General features: G+C 40.5%; 1 protein-coding gene across 2 annotated transcripts in view; it reads right to left on the minus strand.

Moving 5' to 3' along the window:
- Positions 1-16,743, minus strand: part of LOC117530211 (transient receptor potential cation channel subfamily M member 4-like) — a 49,056-nt gene that overhangs the window by 13,621 nt on the left and 18,692 nt on the right. The window contains exons 5-8 of one of the 2 annotated variants that reach the window (XM_034193132.1): positions 6,080-6,249; positions 4,666-4,843; positions 662-726; positions 344-571 (exon numbers count right to left, since the gene is read on the minus strand). In XM_034193132.1, the coding sequence (XP_034049023.1) occupies positions 344-571; positions 662-726; positions 4,666-4,843; positions 6,080-6,249 (641 nt within the window). The remainder of the gene's footprint in view (positions 1-343; positions 572-661; positions 727-4,665; positions 4,844-6,079; positions 6,250-16,743) is intronic. The other variant, XM_034193133.1, reaches the window with a different exon arrangement.

Here is a 16,743-nt window from a genome sequence, read left to right on the forward strand (position 1 = left end):
GCCCACAGAAGCAACGTGAATGTACAAGAATGAATTCCAAGAGCCTTTCTTGCTCTATTCAGTTTGCAACAATTTCAAAAAAAATTTTTTTTTTTTTTTTTATAAAAGTCTTCACAACTGTCACAGCTAATGAAGAGTTTTGGGAGGAAAAAAGTGATGTCTGTGGCTTGTAAAAAGGTGCGTGACAAAGTTTAGGCACTACTGCAGGAGACAATAAGTGAACATCTGAACTGACCCTACTTGTGATTTACAACACCTGCTGCAATCGGTCAAATTGACAGGAAACGCCAGGTTCTATAGCGCGCGCAGTCTTGCTGTTCCAGTTTTCTGCCAGCACGCTTACCTGTTCAACTACTTTCTCTGTGTCCACTTCAGCAGGAAAGTACTTCCTAACCCGTTCTGCAACTTTGTCTTTCAGATCAACATTTGCACTCATGTCGGCGTCTCCCTCGGAGGGTTGGATGGGAACAGACGACACGTTCTCCAGGACGTCGCCCAAGAAGTCGGCCACGCCCCCTGAACCGGCCAGCACCAGCCAGGGCATGGAGTTTTTCAGCGAGAGATCCATTCTCTGACAAAAAAAAAAAAAGACAAAATGACAGCTCATTGTAGAATATCTGATCTTATCAAAACTCACCAACATGTTAACAGAAATCTGTACCTCCAGTATGGCTGCATTTCCTGATATCAGCATGCAAAGTACAGGAATATCAATGCTGCCGCTGCCTGCAAAAATAGCAGACATTTAATTAAAGTTATTCCCAGGGAACTTTTTTAATAACTTCATTTTTGACGCAGGCATTCCAGATTACTTGCAGACTCACAACTGTCTACATTCTTTTTATAAACACAGGCCCAGACACTCACGGACAAAACCTCTGCTTGACAAAACATGTTGCAAAGCCATGTGAAGGATTCCAGCAGTGGCATGCATTGGATGTGCACCAGCGGATACCGATGCACCGTCACATAGATTACCATGCAGTAACAAATATCCCCACAAGGTGATAAAATACCAAAGCACATGTTCATGGCTGGACATGTTTGTTGCATTGTTAAACATTGTTTTCTTGATGTTCTCTGAGTAGCTGCTTCTGCTGAATCCTGGAAGACGCACAGGTTCAGCAAACAAGACCTTATTGTGGTGAAACAGCACAGCTACGTTTGCTTTCTTAAGGGCCCCTCCAAACATAGTGCGAATCTGGTCGAAGTGCGCATGAAGCAGGAATCATATGCAAAACATGTAAATTCGTAGCTGCCTCGAAAGCCTCATACACCTGTTGCTACATTTATTTGCACACACCAGCGGCTAAAAGACAGAGTGTGCACTGTGTGAGCTCATCAAACCCTCTCGTGCAGAGGTGTCAAGTAACAAAGTACAAATACTTCGTTACTGTACTTAAGTACACTTTTTAGGTATCTATACTTTACTCCATTACTTATTTTTCTGCCTACTTCTGACTTCTACTGATTACATTTTCACACAAGTATCTGTACTCTCTAGTCCTTACATTTTTAAAACAGCATCGTTATTCTTGGCTTCAGCGCCGGTGGATGTGCGCTGCTGAGGTGTCAGCGCACATCCACCGGCCCGGCTCCACCTGAAGCCCGAGGCGCCACCGCAGTTCCACCAGCACGGCTTTACCGAGGTGCCAGCGCGGATTTATCTGACCATGGGTCCGAAGAAGGCACTGACGGCGGAGGAGGGAGATGATATCAAGAAGTCCCTGGACTTTTTGTCTGAGGAAATCTCTGTTGTTAAAATGCAGCAGAAATCCATTATGGAGCTGGTGGAAGAAGTGAAGGCTCTCCGGATCCAGAATGCTGAGAAAGACCGGCGTCTGGTGCACCTGGAGAACCGTGTTGCAGAGTTGGAACAGTACACAAGGATGAACGATGTTATTATTACAGGAATTCATATTAAACCTCGATCCTACACACGGGCGGTGTTAGAAGACAGCGGAGGGGAGGCCAGTGAACAGGAGGCCAGCTCAGTGGAACAACAGGTGGCTGACTTCCTGCAATCTAAAGGTATTCAAATGGACTGTAATAACATTGAAGCGTGCCACCCCCTGCCCAGGAGAGAGGATGGAGACAAGCGAGCAGTTATAATGAGGTTTGTCAACAGAAAACATAAAATGGCATTGTTAAAACAGACGGAAACTCAAAGGAACAAACGTATTCATCAATGAACATCTGACCAAAAGAAACACAGACATCGCCAGGAAAGCTTGTCTTTTAAAAAAGCAGGGAAAAATTCAACAGACATGGACATCCAACTGCAAAACATTCATCAAACTGAACGGAACACCAGAACAAGCGAAGGTTATGGTAATCAGGAACATCAAGGATCTGGACAAATACGACCAATAAGGTATGAGGACACAAACACATCACAACACCATGACACAGACCAGAGGAACCTATTCATCTACTACATCATCTACATCTGGAGACAAGAAGGATATAACTCAAATGATTGCTGATCATGGAAAACTAGAACTGAGAACATTTAAATACACAGACCACAATGTACTGGACTTGGAGCACGATATAGACCCGGGCAATAATTTCTTCTCAAATATCAATGACAGTTGTTGCTATTATACAGATGAACAGTTTAATCGGATCATTAAAACGGATAACAAATTATCAATAATCCATTTCAACAGCAGAAGTCTATATGCAAACTTTAACAACATTAAAGAATATTTAAGTCAATTTAAAAAATATTTAACATAATTGCTATATCAGAAACATGGATCAATGAAGATAAAGGAATGGATTTTGAACCAATCGAAGCAGTGGTTCGCAGATTGAAGCAATGCTTCGACCTATTGTTTCATTTATTCTTTCTTTCTTTCGCTTAATTTTCCCCCGCTAAAACCCTAAAGAGCATACTTCTGTGAGTATTATTTACCTTTTCTATGTTAAACTGACCTGTTATGGTCTTCTGAAACAGTTGATAGATGTATTTTATAACTTAAAAACGGGAGCGATGCTAACGTGTTAGCATGTCTATGGCATTTTCAATGTTAAAAGTTAGCATGAAGCAGTTCCAGCTGTCTTCACGTTCGGGTGCATTTGTTTTCAAATTGTAATATTTTTTTAATTTATTTTTGTTTATATGTTAATAATCTAATGATTATGATACAATTTCAGAGAAAGAGACAAAAAGAACCTGAATAGAAACACAACGGAAAATAAAATATAAAAGCAACTAACAATGAACATACATAAATAAATACATAAATAAATAAGTGTTTCCTGTGAACACTAGTGACTCTTACACCTCCATTTCATCCCTGTTTTATTTAAGTTTAATGACAGTTTGTTTCGGTCAAACCATATTGTCAATGTGTTAATTTCTTCAGTGATTTCCTCCAGAACTATCTGCCAAACTAGAAAACTGCTGCATCCTAGTAAGAGCAGAATACTACTGGAATGAATTTGAATAAGGAAAGTTGTTGTTGTTTTTTTTTCTCACTAAATGGATGCCGCACTCACTCCAGTTTATCGTCTGGAATAGTCCCAGATTGCATTTCAGAGCTTCTAGAATTGAAACATTTTCATGCAGGTGGTGTTGGGGGGTAATTTGGGGTTTCGGGTCTTGGGCCACATGTAGAATGAATCAGTTATTAAATTAAGCTTTCAATTCATATAGTGGCATCTATCTTTTTTTTTTTTTTTTTTTTTTTAAAGGTTACTTTATACTTTTATACTTTAAGTAGGTTTTGGAGCACATACTTTTTCACTTTTACTTGAGTAAAGAGGTCAAGTTGATACTTCAACTTTTACCAGAGTGTTTTTAAACTGCAGTATCTGTACTTCTACTTAAGTAACAAATGTGTGTACTTTTGACACCACTGCTCTCGTGGCAGGTGTTGGCCAAATTCCAGCTGACACACACAAACATCTAACACCGCTCATTTGGCACTTAGAAAATGTGTGGCCATTAGCACTGTCATCACGAAAACAGTTAGCAGAGGATTGCTGTCGAGCTGGATGTGAAATATGTCTAAGTGCCCCCACGACTGTGGAGTTTCCGAGTGCACATGAGACGTGCCAGAGTGTCAGTTCCCCCCACAACATGTGTGCGTGTGTTATGTGTTATGATTTTAACCATTTCATGCTCCTATTATGAGACAGCAATTGTGGCACAGAGGTAAAGTTTCTGTCTGGTAATCAGAGCATGTGGTTCAAATCCCGTGAGTGGCATTTTTTTTTTTTTATTTAACCACAGGGTTCTGTATTGCGTCCCCTTTTATGTATTATTTCTATCAACCCAGTGATATTCCCTAATTATACAGCTGGTTTTTATTTTATTTTCCTCTACATCAGCAGCGCGATGTGGTGCAGCTCATCCCACAATGCAAGCAGCTGCAGCAGCTCGCACTGTGTTCCTGCTCGAAAGACACCGTCGTGTGCATGAACCATCGCACAGGGATCGTGCACGCCTGCCCGTCAGCATGATGTTTTATTGTACGCTAATTTGAACTGTTTTGCACCGTTGCAATGTAATTATGTAATTCAACCAAATTCCCACTATGTGTGAAGGGGCCCCAAGCTTTGCCAAACTCTTCCCTCAGTCCTTTTGCACTTGCAGCTCATATGCTTACAGCAGCATTTTCTCATAAATCTGCAAAAGTGTATGCCGTCTCTTACCCCAGATTCCCGTGCGCTGGTGAGAGATGTAGTCCTCTAGTTTGGCCCTGAAGCCCTTCTCACCTCCTCTGCGGCCTACACTCCCGTCATCCACCAGCAGAAAGGCCTGGTAGTTGTTATCTAGGTAACATGTGTCCCCAGTGGTGTTATGGACGTGGTATTTGGCAGGAAAGCTGCCCTGTGTGGTGATACATTCAGGAATCATTTGTAACGGGGATCCTGGAATGTCGAAGACTACTGGTTTTGGTCAGTTGTCAAACACGCAAAAATGCTCTTCACAAAAATATGTGTGCCTGAAAGATGGAAAGTAAAAAGGCTGAAGCTGAACTAAGCCTGTATTACACATATCAACTGCAAAAGCATCATCACGTACATTAAAGCTACAGTGTGTAGGATTTAGATGTGTTTATTAGCATCAATGCAACACAGTGCTAATCTGCATTAGTGCATTAGTGTACAATTACCTCAATAACGAATCGATTTGTTTTCATAAGATCAAAATGAGCCCTTCATATCTGAGGGGCGATTGAGAAGCTTTGAGCCCAGCCCAGAAAAAGTAGGGCGTGGTTCTCCACATATTGTATTCTGCGAAAAAAACATTTCTCAACACTGCACCCAGTGAGTCAAAACTTCACAAATTCTCGAGAGATGTCGATTTCTCAAAATGCAAAAGGAGAACCACATCCTACACTGAAAAAACAGAACAGTTGAACCAACTAAAACCAGAATGAATTAAGTTGTTTGAACTTAAGTTTGTAAGTTACAAACTTAAGTTACCCAGCATGTACAAGATCTGGGAAGAGCTGGGCTTTGAATCAAAGACCTTTTTGATGTCATAAAAATCAGTGCTAACTACAGTACCGCCCATGCTACCCCAAGTCAGAAGAATAAACTATTTGTATTTAGCAATGATCACACAAGAAATGCAGCTCAACTCTTTTAGTCATTAGAACACTTATAAGTGACACCATTCAAATGATATGTTTCCAATTTTAGAAATTAGAAAAATAAACAAATTCTAATCCCCAACAGAGAAATAATTCCCTGAGCATTTTACATTATGAGTTAGATTGTTTAAATTTAGAAAGAATAAAAAGGATAAAATGATACAACAGTGATCAAAATTTTGAAGGAATTTCCAGATTTCCACTATAAGAACCGAACACAGTGATGAATCTCTTAAAGAAAATGCCTAAGTGGTCACGCCAGCTGCAGTTGACAAACCGCATTTAACACCAACCAAGGAATTTCCAATGTGCGTCGTGGTACATGCCATATTTGGAAACCCATCAATTCCCTGAAAACCTTCACCGACTGTGCTGGATATGAATTTTGGCATGACATGAGTGTAACAGAACAAGATGCGTACCAAAGAGTTTTCTTCATACTCAAGTGTATGTGTGCTTTTAATAACCTGAGGGTTGACCAGCTGCTCTCGGTTATACACCAGTCCCCACGGTGCTATACCCAGCGCCACCACTTTGTTGAGGGAAACCGCAGAAGCCGCAGTGGCGTGATCCCTCACCGCCTCTCCGACACACCTGCCGACACCCTCACGCAAGCCTGTCGTCAATATCCACGCACCTGATTGGGTGACCCCATGTGAAACAAACAGAGGTTGTGATGAAAACAGAAGATTTGTGTGAGCATTCAATGTCTGAGAATTAACAAGACTGTAAAACATCTCAGAGTGTTTTGACAAGTGCCAGTTCATAGTGATTATGCCTAAAAATTTACCTCAAACAACTTAGTGATTTCAAAAACTTCCATATCCATGTAATGGTTTTACTAGCTGAAGAAGTTCAGTTTAGGAGAAATTCTGCAGAAGCTCCCTGTGGTGTTTGTGTGAATCAGCGTGTGCGTGCAACTTATTGTTTTTGAGTTGGGGCCTCGGTTAGATGGCGTGACCCCAGGGTGCAGCAGATTTGTATGAGTATGCCACCTGGACTTGACACAGTAGCAAACAGGAAATGGCAATTGTGATCAAACTCGCATCAGACCCATAAGGAGTTACAAACTGTAACATAACAGTGTCAGACTACACATGAATCCACGAGGTGTTTCCCCACTATGACCACAAACAGTAGGTTTCAATTATTTCAAGAAACCAGTGATTCAACATTCATTACTTTGGAAGTGTTTGCCGTTATTGGTGGCAGGAGATTTCTTTTTAAACCTTCCTACACAACTGTCAAAAAAAACCCCACATACAACCCCAATTCACGTAAAAACAGAATACAGTGATTTACAAATCCTCTTCAACCTATATTCAATTGAATACACCACAAAGACAAGATATTTAATGTTCAAACTGATGGAGTTCACCTCTTTCCAAAATACAGAAATACAGTAATACAGAAAATAAACTACAATTGACTAAAATGTTTTTTCTTCCCTAAATGAGACGTGCTGCATTCTTTATGAATTAAACTGATGCTGATGTGCAGCACAGCTGGCTGCAGTGCTCAGCTCAGATGTATGGAAAGACATTCATGCCAATAAAGTCTGAAAGGAAATGATTTTGACAAAAACTACAGATTTTGTTTATTTCTATTTATCTCCAGAGATCAAGGAGCCACCATGTAGAGTTTAAGGATCCAGTGACCAATTTCATATTTATTTACTTTAAGACTCAATAAAATGTTGTTGACATAGAAAACCTGTAAAACCTACTTTTAGTACACAGAAAATTCACAAGTGCTATCAATAAGGGAATCGATAAGGAATCGGATCGATAAGCAGAATCAATAGATAAAATCTTATCAATACCCATCCCTATGCTCCCGCAGAATCTCGCACACATTTAAATGCATGTTGTGAATGCATGGAGCGTGCGTTCGGCCATTTCCGTCACCGATCTTCGGCAACGTTCATTATCATCTTTAAATGCGCGGGAAGCTGCAGGAAACGAAGACGAACAGGACGCAAATCTAACAGAACGCTTTGAAATTGGAATTGAAATATATTTAAACTACAACCACCCAAACCCAGACAACAACCACGAAAAGAGTTTTGCTAAAGGAATTGGCCAAAAGAGGAAGCTTAGTGATGTTGAGTTAAGGGAGAGAGACAGGCTATATGAAAGAAACAAGAGGAAGAGAGGTTTTGTCCTGACCTAGCCACAGAAATGGCCGTGGCTTGGTCACGACCAAGAGAAGAATGAGATTTCCTGCCAAATCTGCAGGGCCTGTCTGTCATATGCTGACAAGTAAGTAACGTATATGCTTGGTCCTTGCTGTACTGAAGCTAGTTTAAAAGTCTGACCAGCTTGCCTTTGTGGAAACCCCACGGTGACAACATTAGCAAAAGAGCCAAGCATATTTTTTTTTATTTTTAGATCGATAACTCCAATCCAGACAAGGCATACTTTTTAGTTTTTATATGGACCTACATCTGTATGTTACATTTCTGACTATGAGCTAACCAAATCTGAGGGTTGCTAAAAAATGCCCTCTAAATTTTATGGGAGTCACTTTATTTTTTTAACACTTGAGAATGCCCTCTGATAAATTCTTTTTTTTTTTTTTTAAACTTCATGGTCTGTAGACTATTTTATGTGCTATGTGCTTTGCTATGTGAAACCTGGCTTAAACCTACAGCTGTCCTCCCCTTAAATGAGGTCTGCCCACCAGCATATACATTTAGTCACGTCCCTCGTGATGCGAAGCAAGCCGGGGGTGTTACTTTTATTTATAAATCTAGGTTTAGCTTATTAGCTGTTGGGGGTTACAAATATAACTCGTTTCAGCATCTTATTCTCCGCTCTGCTCAGGATATTACACATTGCCAAGGTCAGAAGAATAAGAATAAAAATCAGACGTATTACTTTGTCACTGTATATAGGCCTCCTGGCCCATATTCTGAATTCTTAGATTAATTTGGTGCGTTCATCTCTAACTTGTCAACTAGTGCAGATAACATTTTGATCATTGGTGACTTTAACATTCATATAAATAAGCCTTCTGATCCCCTCTGCAAATCATTTATGGAAATTGTGGATGCATTAGGATTTCGGCAATGCATTCGGGATTCGATGCACATTAGTGGAAATACCCTGGATCTGGTTCTCGCACGTGGTATTGCTGTCATGAATACTGACATCATGCCTCTTACATCAGTGATATCTGATCACTCACTTATTAAGTTTACAGTTTCGCTGCCGTGTTTAGTGGAACAACAACCTTATATATCTTTACGGCGATGCATCAACTCCTCAACTAAGACTGAACTCGAAACTAGACTGCCTAGTGTCTTAGCTTCACATGTGACAAATACACAGTCAGTAGACAGACTTGTGGATAGTTTAAACTCGGTGCTCAAAACTACACTCGACATGATTTCACCACCTGTGTTAAAACCGCGCTCCCCCAAATCACAGTCACCTTGGTTCAATGGTTATCTGCGTGACCTTAAGCATAAAGCAAGAGGTCTAGAATGGAAATGGCGTCGTTCAAAATTAGAAGTATTTCACCTTGCGTGGCGTGATGCTATCTTAGACTATAAGCATGCATTACTGGCTACAAAGCGGACCTACTACTCTGATTTGATCAACAAAAACAAGCATAACTCAAAGTTCTTGTTTGACACGGTGGCAACACTTATGCATGGACAACCACCTGTAGTTCGCTCTCTTTTTACAGCACAGATTTCCTGAATTATTTTGGGAAGAAAATAGAGGACACGTTAAACATATCTTGGCATGCCTTAACCCAGCCACTACACCCTGCTATTGTGGTGGGCACCACTACTGAGGTATTACCTAGATTTACAGAATTTGATAGCATCTCACTAGGCATGCTGACAAAACTCGTAATGTCAACAAAAAGCACAACCGGTTTATTTGATCCTATACCAACAAAACTGTTTAAGGACCTGTGGCCCACTCTTGGGCCGACTGTGCTGGAAATGATTAATCTTTCTTTAACTTCTGGATCTGTTCCTAAATGTTTTAAATCTGCAGTGATTAAACCATTACTTAAGAAACGTAATCTTGACCCTAGTGTATTGAAAAACTATCAGCCGATATCAAATCTATCATTTTTCTCTAAAATTCTGGAAAAAGTGGTGTCACGGCATCTCGTAGACTATCTTACTGAGAATAATCTCTTTAAGCCACTGCAGTCTGCCCTTAGAAAATATCATTCCACAGAGACGGCTCTCACTAAAGTGGTGAACGATCTTCTGCTTACAATGGATTCAGACACCACTATGGTTCTGCTGCTGTTAGAGCTCAGTGCTGCATTTGATACAGTGGATCATCATATTCTACTTGACAGGCTGGAAAATCATTTTGGGATTACTGGGAGTGCCCTTGCACGGCTAACGTCATACTTAACCAGTCGTTCTCACTGTGTTTTGTACAGTAACACTACCTCTAACCTTAGTGACATGAAATTTGGGGTTCCACAGGGGTCTGGCTTAGGCCCCCTGCTTTTCTCCCTTTACACAGCACCCCTTGGGCACATATTGCGGCGTTTTGGGAATACCTTTCACTGCTATGCAGATGACACTCAGTTATACATGCCGATAACTGCTGGTAATCTCGTTCACATAAAATCCTTAGAAGATTGCCTTGCAGCAGTGAGGAGTTGGATGTCTAGAAACGTCCTACTTTTAAACTCTGATAAGACTGAAATGATGGTTCTTGGTCCAGTAAGACATCGGCATCAATTTGACCAGTTAACGCTCAGCATGGGCTCGTGTGTCATACATCACACTGACAAAGTGAGGAACCTTGGGGTAATTTTTGATCCTTCGTTGTCCTTTGGCCTCCACATTAGAAATATTACTAGGACTGCTTTCTTCCACCTGCGAAATATAGCGAAGATTCATCCCATCCTGTCTATGGCTGATGCCGAGACCTTGATCCATGCATTTATCTCTTCTAGATTGGACTACTGCAATGTTCTATTTTCTGGTTTACCGCAGTCTAGCATTAGGGGTCTCCAATTGGTTCAAAATGCTGCAGCCAGACTTTTGACACGAAGCAGAAAGTACAACCACATTACACCCATTTTGGCATCCCTTCACTGGCTTCCTGTCCCAGTGAGATCAGATTTTAAGGTTCTGCTACTAACCTATAAAATTATTCATGGACTGGCACCTCCCTACCTAGCTGACCTAATTAAACATTACGTACCGGCCCAGGCTTTACGTTCTCAGGGTGCAGGACTACTTTGTGTCCCTAAGGTGAATAAGAACTCTGTGGGTCACAGAGCTTTCTCTTATCGTGCCCCTGTTCTGTGGAATGATCTCCCTGCGTCAATAAAACAGTCAGATTCTGTGGAGATTTTCAAGTCCAGACTTAAGATGCACCTATTTTCCCTTTCATATGGCTAGCATACTGGTACAGTTTTGTTTTATGCTTTTTACTCTTTTAATTAATTTATTAGTAAGTGGAGCGGGCTGCGGCCTCAACTTTACCTAAATTCTGGGTCTTTTAGTGACGTTTAGGGCTAGTGGCCGACGATCACCTTAGTATTTCTTCTGTTTTTCTTGTTGTTTAATGCTGGCAAATTATACAGTATTTTTTGTCTTTCTGATGCCTGATTCTGTTTTTTCTCTCTGTTTAAGGTGCAGCTCCATCCAGAGATGGGAGTGGCATTTGTGTTGGCGACCCTCCTGTCCTGTGCGCCAATAGCATTTCTTGTATATTCATCCGTGAATTGTTCTGTAATTTATGTTTGTAGCATGGCCCAAGCAGAGGGTCACCCCTTTGAGTCTGGTCTGCTTGAGGTTTCTTCCTCAGAGGGAGTTTTTCCTTACCACTGTTGCTCTGGGGGTTGGTAAGGTTAGACCTTACCTGTGTGAAGCGCTTTGAGGCAACTCTGTTGTGATTTGGCGCTATATAAATGAAAATAAATTGATGTTTTTTTCTGGATTGGTTTATATTATATAGTCAGTTTTATTTGCAGGATTTCAGGGTGGAATATCATGAACTCTTGTGCGCAAAACCATGGGCCAGTGCTCGCACACTGTGGGCCACTAACTTCTAAATTCTACTGGCTCTGTGGGCCAGTGGGACAAATTGGTTCATGTCAAGCCCTGAGCAGATCTGTATCAGTATGCCACCCGGATGTAGCACAGTAGCAAACAGGAAATGGCAAATGTGATCAAACTCGCATTAGACCCATAAGGAGTTACAAACTGTAGCATAACAGTGTCAGACTACACATGTATCCATGAGGTGTTTCCCCACTATGACCACAAATGGTAGGTTTCAATTCTTTCAAAAAAACAGTGATTCAACATTCATTACTTTGGAAATGTTTGCCGTTATTGGTGGCAGTACATTTCTTTTTAAGCCTTCCTACACAACTGTCAAAAAAAAAAAAACACATACATGCACACACTGTATATTACTACCATCTAACCTAAGTATTAGTTTTTAAGTACCTTAATCTGTATCTGATTTGGTTCAAATACCAAATGTGAAGGATTTTTTGAACAGGAAAACCTATTTTTATTCTCTTTCTTATGGTTTTTCATTTTTATTTGTTTTATTCTTTTACTTCTGTTTTTATTTATGTATTTGAAATTTTTTATTCAATTTTAATTATTTATTAAATTTTATGTTGACGTCTTTTATGTAAGGTGCCTTGAGACGGCTTTTGCTGTGATTTGGTGCATTATAAGTTAATTAAATGAAATTAAACAGGCTTCATGGCAAACTGTAGCTTAAAATTCACATATTTTTGAGAAAATACTTCTCTGTTCCACTCCAACAACAAACTGTATAACTGGTAGGGGTGGAATGACACATTGCGTATTGTGATATCCACATCGAATGGTATCTTTTTTGTTGTTGTTTTTTTTTTTTTTTTTAATGGAGCATCATGATGCCATGAAAAGTCAACTACTGCATGGGAGAGATAATGAGTTCTTGTAGAAGAATCATAAATGATTTATAAGGCATACAAATCAAATCGCAGTAAGTGTATCTTTACAAATATGTTATTGTTCTGCCCCTAATAACTGGTGATGCTTGCTTGCCTCTACTGGTGGTTGGCTCTCACTGCGGTATTGTATCACTTCCTGTTCCGGAGCACAGCGGTGTTTTTCTGTATCTGTTAGCTGTTTAATCTGCACAGTTAGATTGATCTAGTTATCTAGATTACGATTTGTTTCCCAGTGTAATCTTTACGTGCCTTAACTAAAGCACTCCTTCTGCTGAATCACCTGTAAATTATTTACACATTATTCACTTTGCGTGTTTTTAGGAATCCGCTAGCTTAGCGTAGCTACTAGCTCTTAGCCGATTTAGCATGGCGGCTTCTCCTGTCTCTCCCGCACTTTTCTGCTCTGGGTGTGAAATGTTTAGTTATTCCTCGGCCTCCTTTAGCAGTAACGGTACTTGTAATAAGTGTAGCTTATTCGTAGCTTTGGAGGCCAGGCTGGGCGAATTGGAGACTCGGCTCCGCACCGTGGAAAATTCTACAGCTAGCCAGGCCCCTGTAGTCGGTGCGGACCAAGGTAGCTTAGCCGCCGTTAGTTACCCCCTGGCAGATCCCGAGCAGCCGGGAAAACAGGCTGACTGGGTGACTGTGAGGAGGAAGCGTAGCCCTAAACAGAAGCCCCGTGTACACCGCCAACCCGTTCACATCTCTAACCGTTTTTCCCCACTCGACGACACACCCGCCGAGGATCAAACTCTGGTTATTGGCGACTCTGTTTTGCGAAATGTGAAGTTAGCGACACCAGCAACCATAGTCAATTGTCTTCCGGGGGCCAGAGCAGGCGACACTGAAGGAAATTTGAAACTGCTGGCTAAGGCTAAGCGTAAATTTGGTAAGATTGTAATTCACGTCGGCAGTAATGACACCCGGTTACGCCAATCAGAGGTCACTAAAATTAACATTAAATCGGTGTGTAACTTTGCAAAAACAATGTCGGACTCTGTAGTTTTCTGTGGGCCCCTCCCCAATCAGACCGGGAGTGACATGTTTAGCCGCATGTTCTCCTTGAATTGCTGGCTGTCTGAGTGGTGTCCAAAAAATGAGGTGGGCTTCATAGATAATTGGCAAAGCTTCTGGGGGAAACCTGGTCTTGTTAGGAGAGACGGCATCCATCCCACTTTGGATGGCGCAGCTCTCATTTCTAGAAATCTGGCCAATTTTCTTAAATCCTCCAAACCGTGACTATCCAGGGTTGGGACCAGGAAGCAGAGTTGTAGTCTTACACACCTCTCTGCAGCTTCTCTCCCCCTGCCATCCCCTCATTACCCCATCCCCGTAGAAATGGTGCCTGCTCCCAGACCACCAATAACCAGCAAAAATCTATTTAAGCATAAAAATTCAAAAAGAAAAACTAATATAGCACCTTCAACTGCACCACAGACTAAAACAGTTAAATGTGGTCTATTAAACATTAGGTCTCTCTCTTCTAAGTCCCTGTTGGTAAATGATATAATAATTGATCAACATATTGATTTATTCTGCCTTACAGAAACCTGGTTACAGCAGGATGAATATGTTAGTTTAAATGAGTCAACACCCCCGAGTCACACTAACTGTCAGAATGCTCGTAGCACGGGCCGGGGCGGAGGATTAGCAGCAATCTTCCATTCCAGCTTATTAATTAATCAAAAACCCAGACAGAGCTTTAATTCATTTGAAAGCTTGACTCTTAGTCTGTCCATCCAAATTGGAAGTCCCAAAAACCAGTTTTATTTGTTATTATCTATCGTCCACCTGGTCGTTACTGTGAGTTTCTCTGTGAATTTTCAGACCTTTTGTCTGACTTAGTGCTTAGCTCAGATAAGATAATTATAGTGGGCGATTTTAACATCCACACAGATGCTGAGAATGACAGCCTCAACACTGCATTTAATCTATTATTAGACTCGATTGGCTTTGCTCAAAAAGTAAATGAGTCCACCCACCACTTTAATCATATCTTAGATCTTGTTCTGCCTTATGGTATGGAAATAGAAGACTTAACAGTATTCCCTGAAAACTCCCTTCTGTCTGATCATTTCTTAATAACATTTACATTTACTCTGATGGACTACCCAGCAGTGGGGAATAAGTTTCATTACACTAGAAGTCTTTCAGAAAGCGCTGTAACTAGGTTTAAGGATATGATTCCTTCTTTATGTTCTCTAATGCCATATACCAACACAGTGCAGAGTAGCTACCTAAACTCTGTAAGTGAGATAGAGTATCTCGTCAATAGTTTTACATCCTCATTGAAGACAACTTTGGATGCTGTAGCTCCTCTAAAAAAGAGAGCTTTAAATCAGAAGTGCCTGACTCCGTGGTATAACTCACAAACTCGTAGCTTAAAGCAGATAACCCGTAAGTTGGAGAGGAAATGGGGTCTCACTAATTTAGAAGATCTTCACTTAGCCTGGAAAAAGAGTCTGTTGCTCTATAAAAAAGCCCTCCGTAAAGCTAGGACATCTTTCTACTCATCACTAATTGAAGAAAATAAGAACAACCCCAGGTTTCTTTTCAGCACTGTAGCCAGGCTGACAAAGAGTCAGAGCTCTATTGAGCTGAGTATTCCATTAACTTTAACTAGTAATGACTTCATGACTTTCTTTGCTAACAAAATTTTAACTATTAGAGAACAAAATTACTCATAACCATCACAAAGACGTATCGTTATCTTTGGCTGCTTTCAGTGATGCCGGTATTTGGTTAGACTCTTTCTCTCCGATTGTTCTGAGTTATTTTCATTAGTTACTTCATCCAAACCATCAACATGTTTATTAGACCCCATTCCTACCAGGCTGCTCAAGGAAGCCCTACCATTATTTAATGCTTCGATCTTAAATATGATCAATCTATCTTTGTTAGTTGGCTATGTACCACAGGCTTTTAAGGTGGCAGTAATTAAACCATTACTTAAAAAGCCATCACTTGACCCAGCTATCTTAGCTAATTATAGGCCAATCTCCAACCTTCCTTTTCTCTCAAAAATTCTTGAAAGGGTAGTTGTAAAACAGCTAACTGATCATCTGCAGAGGAATGGTCTATTTGAAGAGTTTCAGTTAGGTTTTAGAATTCATCATAGTACAGAAACAGCATTAGTGAAGGTTACAAATGATCTTCTTATGGCCTCGGACAGTTGACTCATCTCTGTGCTTGTTCTGTTAGACCTCAGTGCTGCTTTTGATACTGTTGACCATAAAATTTTATTACAGAGATTAGAGCATGCCATAGGTATTAAAGGCACTGCGCTGCGGTGGTTTGAATCATATTTGTCTAATAGATTACAGTTTGTTCATGTAAATGGGGAATCTTCTTCACAGACTAAAGTTAATTATGGAGTTCCACAAGGTTCTGTGCTAGGACCAATTTTATTCACTTTATACATGCTTCCCTTAGGCAGTATTATTAGACGGTATTGCTTAAATTTTCATTGTTACGCAGATGATACCCAGCTTTATCTATCCATGAAGCCAGAGGACACACACCAATTAGCTAAACTGCAGGATTGTCTTACAGACATAAAGACATGGATGACCTCTAATTTCCTGCTTTTAAACTCAGATAAAACTGAAGTTATTGTACTTGGCCCCACAAATCTTAGAAACATGGTGTCTAACCAGATCCTTACTCTAGATGGCATTACCCTGACCTCTAGTAATACTGTGAGAAATCTTGGAGTCATTTTTGATCAGGATATGTCATTCAAAGCGCATATTAAACAAATATGTAGGACTGCTTTTTTGCATTTACGCAATATCTCTAAAATCAGAAAGGTCTTGTCTCAGAGTGATGCTGAAAAACTAATTCATGCATTTATTTCCTCTAGGCTGGACTATTGTAATTCATTATTATCAGGTTGTCCTAAAAGTTCCCTAAAAAGCCTTCAGTTAATTCAAAATGCTGCAGCTAGAGTACTGACTGGGGACTAGAAGGAGAGAGCATATCTCACCCATATTGGCCTCTCTTCATTGGCTTCCTGTTAATTCTAGAATAGAATTTAAAATTCTTCTTCTTACTTATAAGGTTTTGAATAATCAGGTCCCATCTTATCTTAGGGACCTCGTAGTCCCTAATAGAGCGCTTCGCTCTCAGACTGCAGGCTTACTTGTAGTTCCTAGGGTTTGTAAGAGTAGAATGGGAGGCA

Source organism: Thalassophryne amazonica, chromosome 18 (genome assembly GCF_902500255.1).
Source record: "Thalassophryne amazonica chromosome 18, fThaAma1.1, whole genome shotgun sequence".
NCBI classification, from domain to species: domain Eukaryota; kingdom Metazoa; phylum Chordata; class Actinopteri; order Batrachoidiformes; family Batrachoididae; genus Thalassophryne; species Thalassophryne amazonica.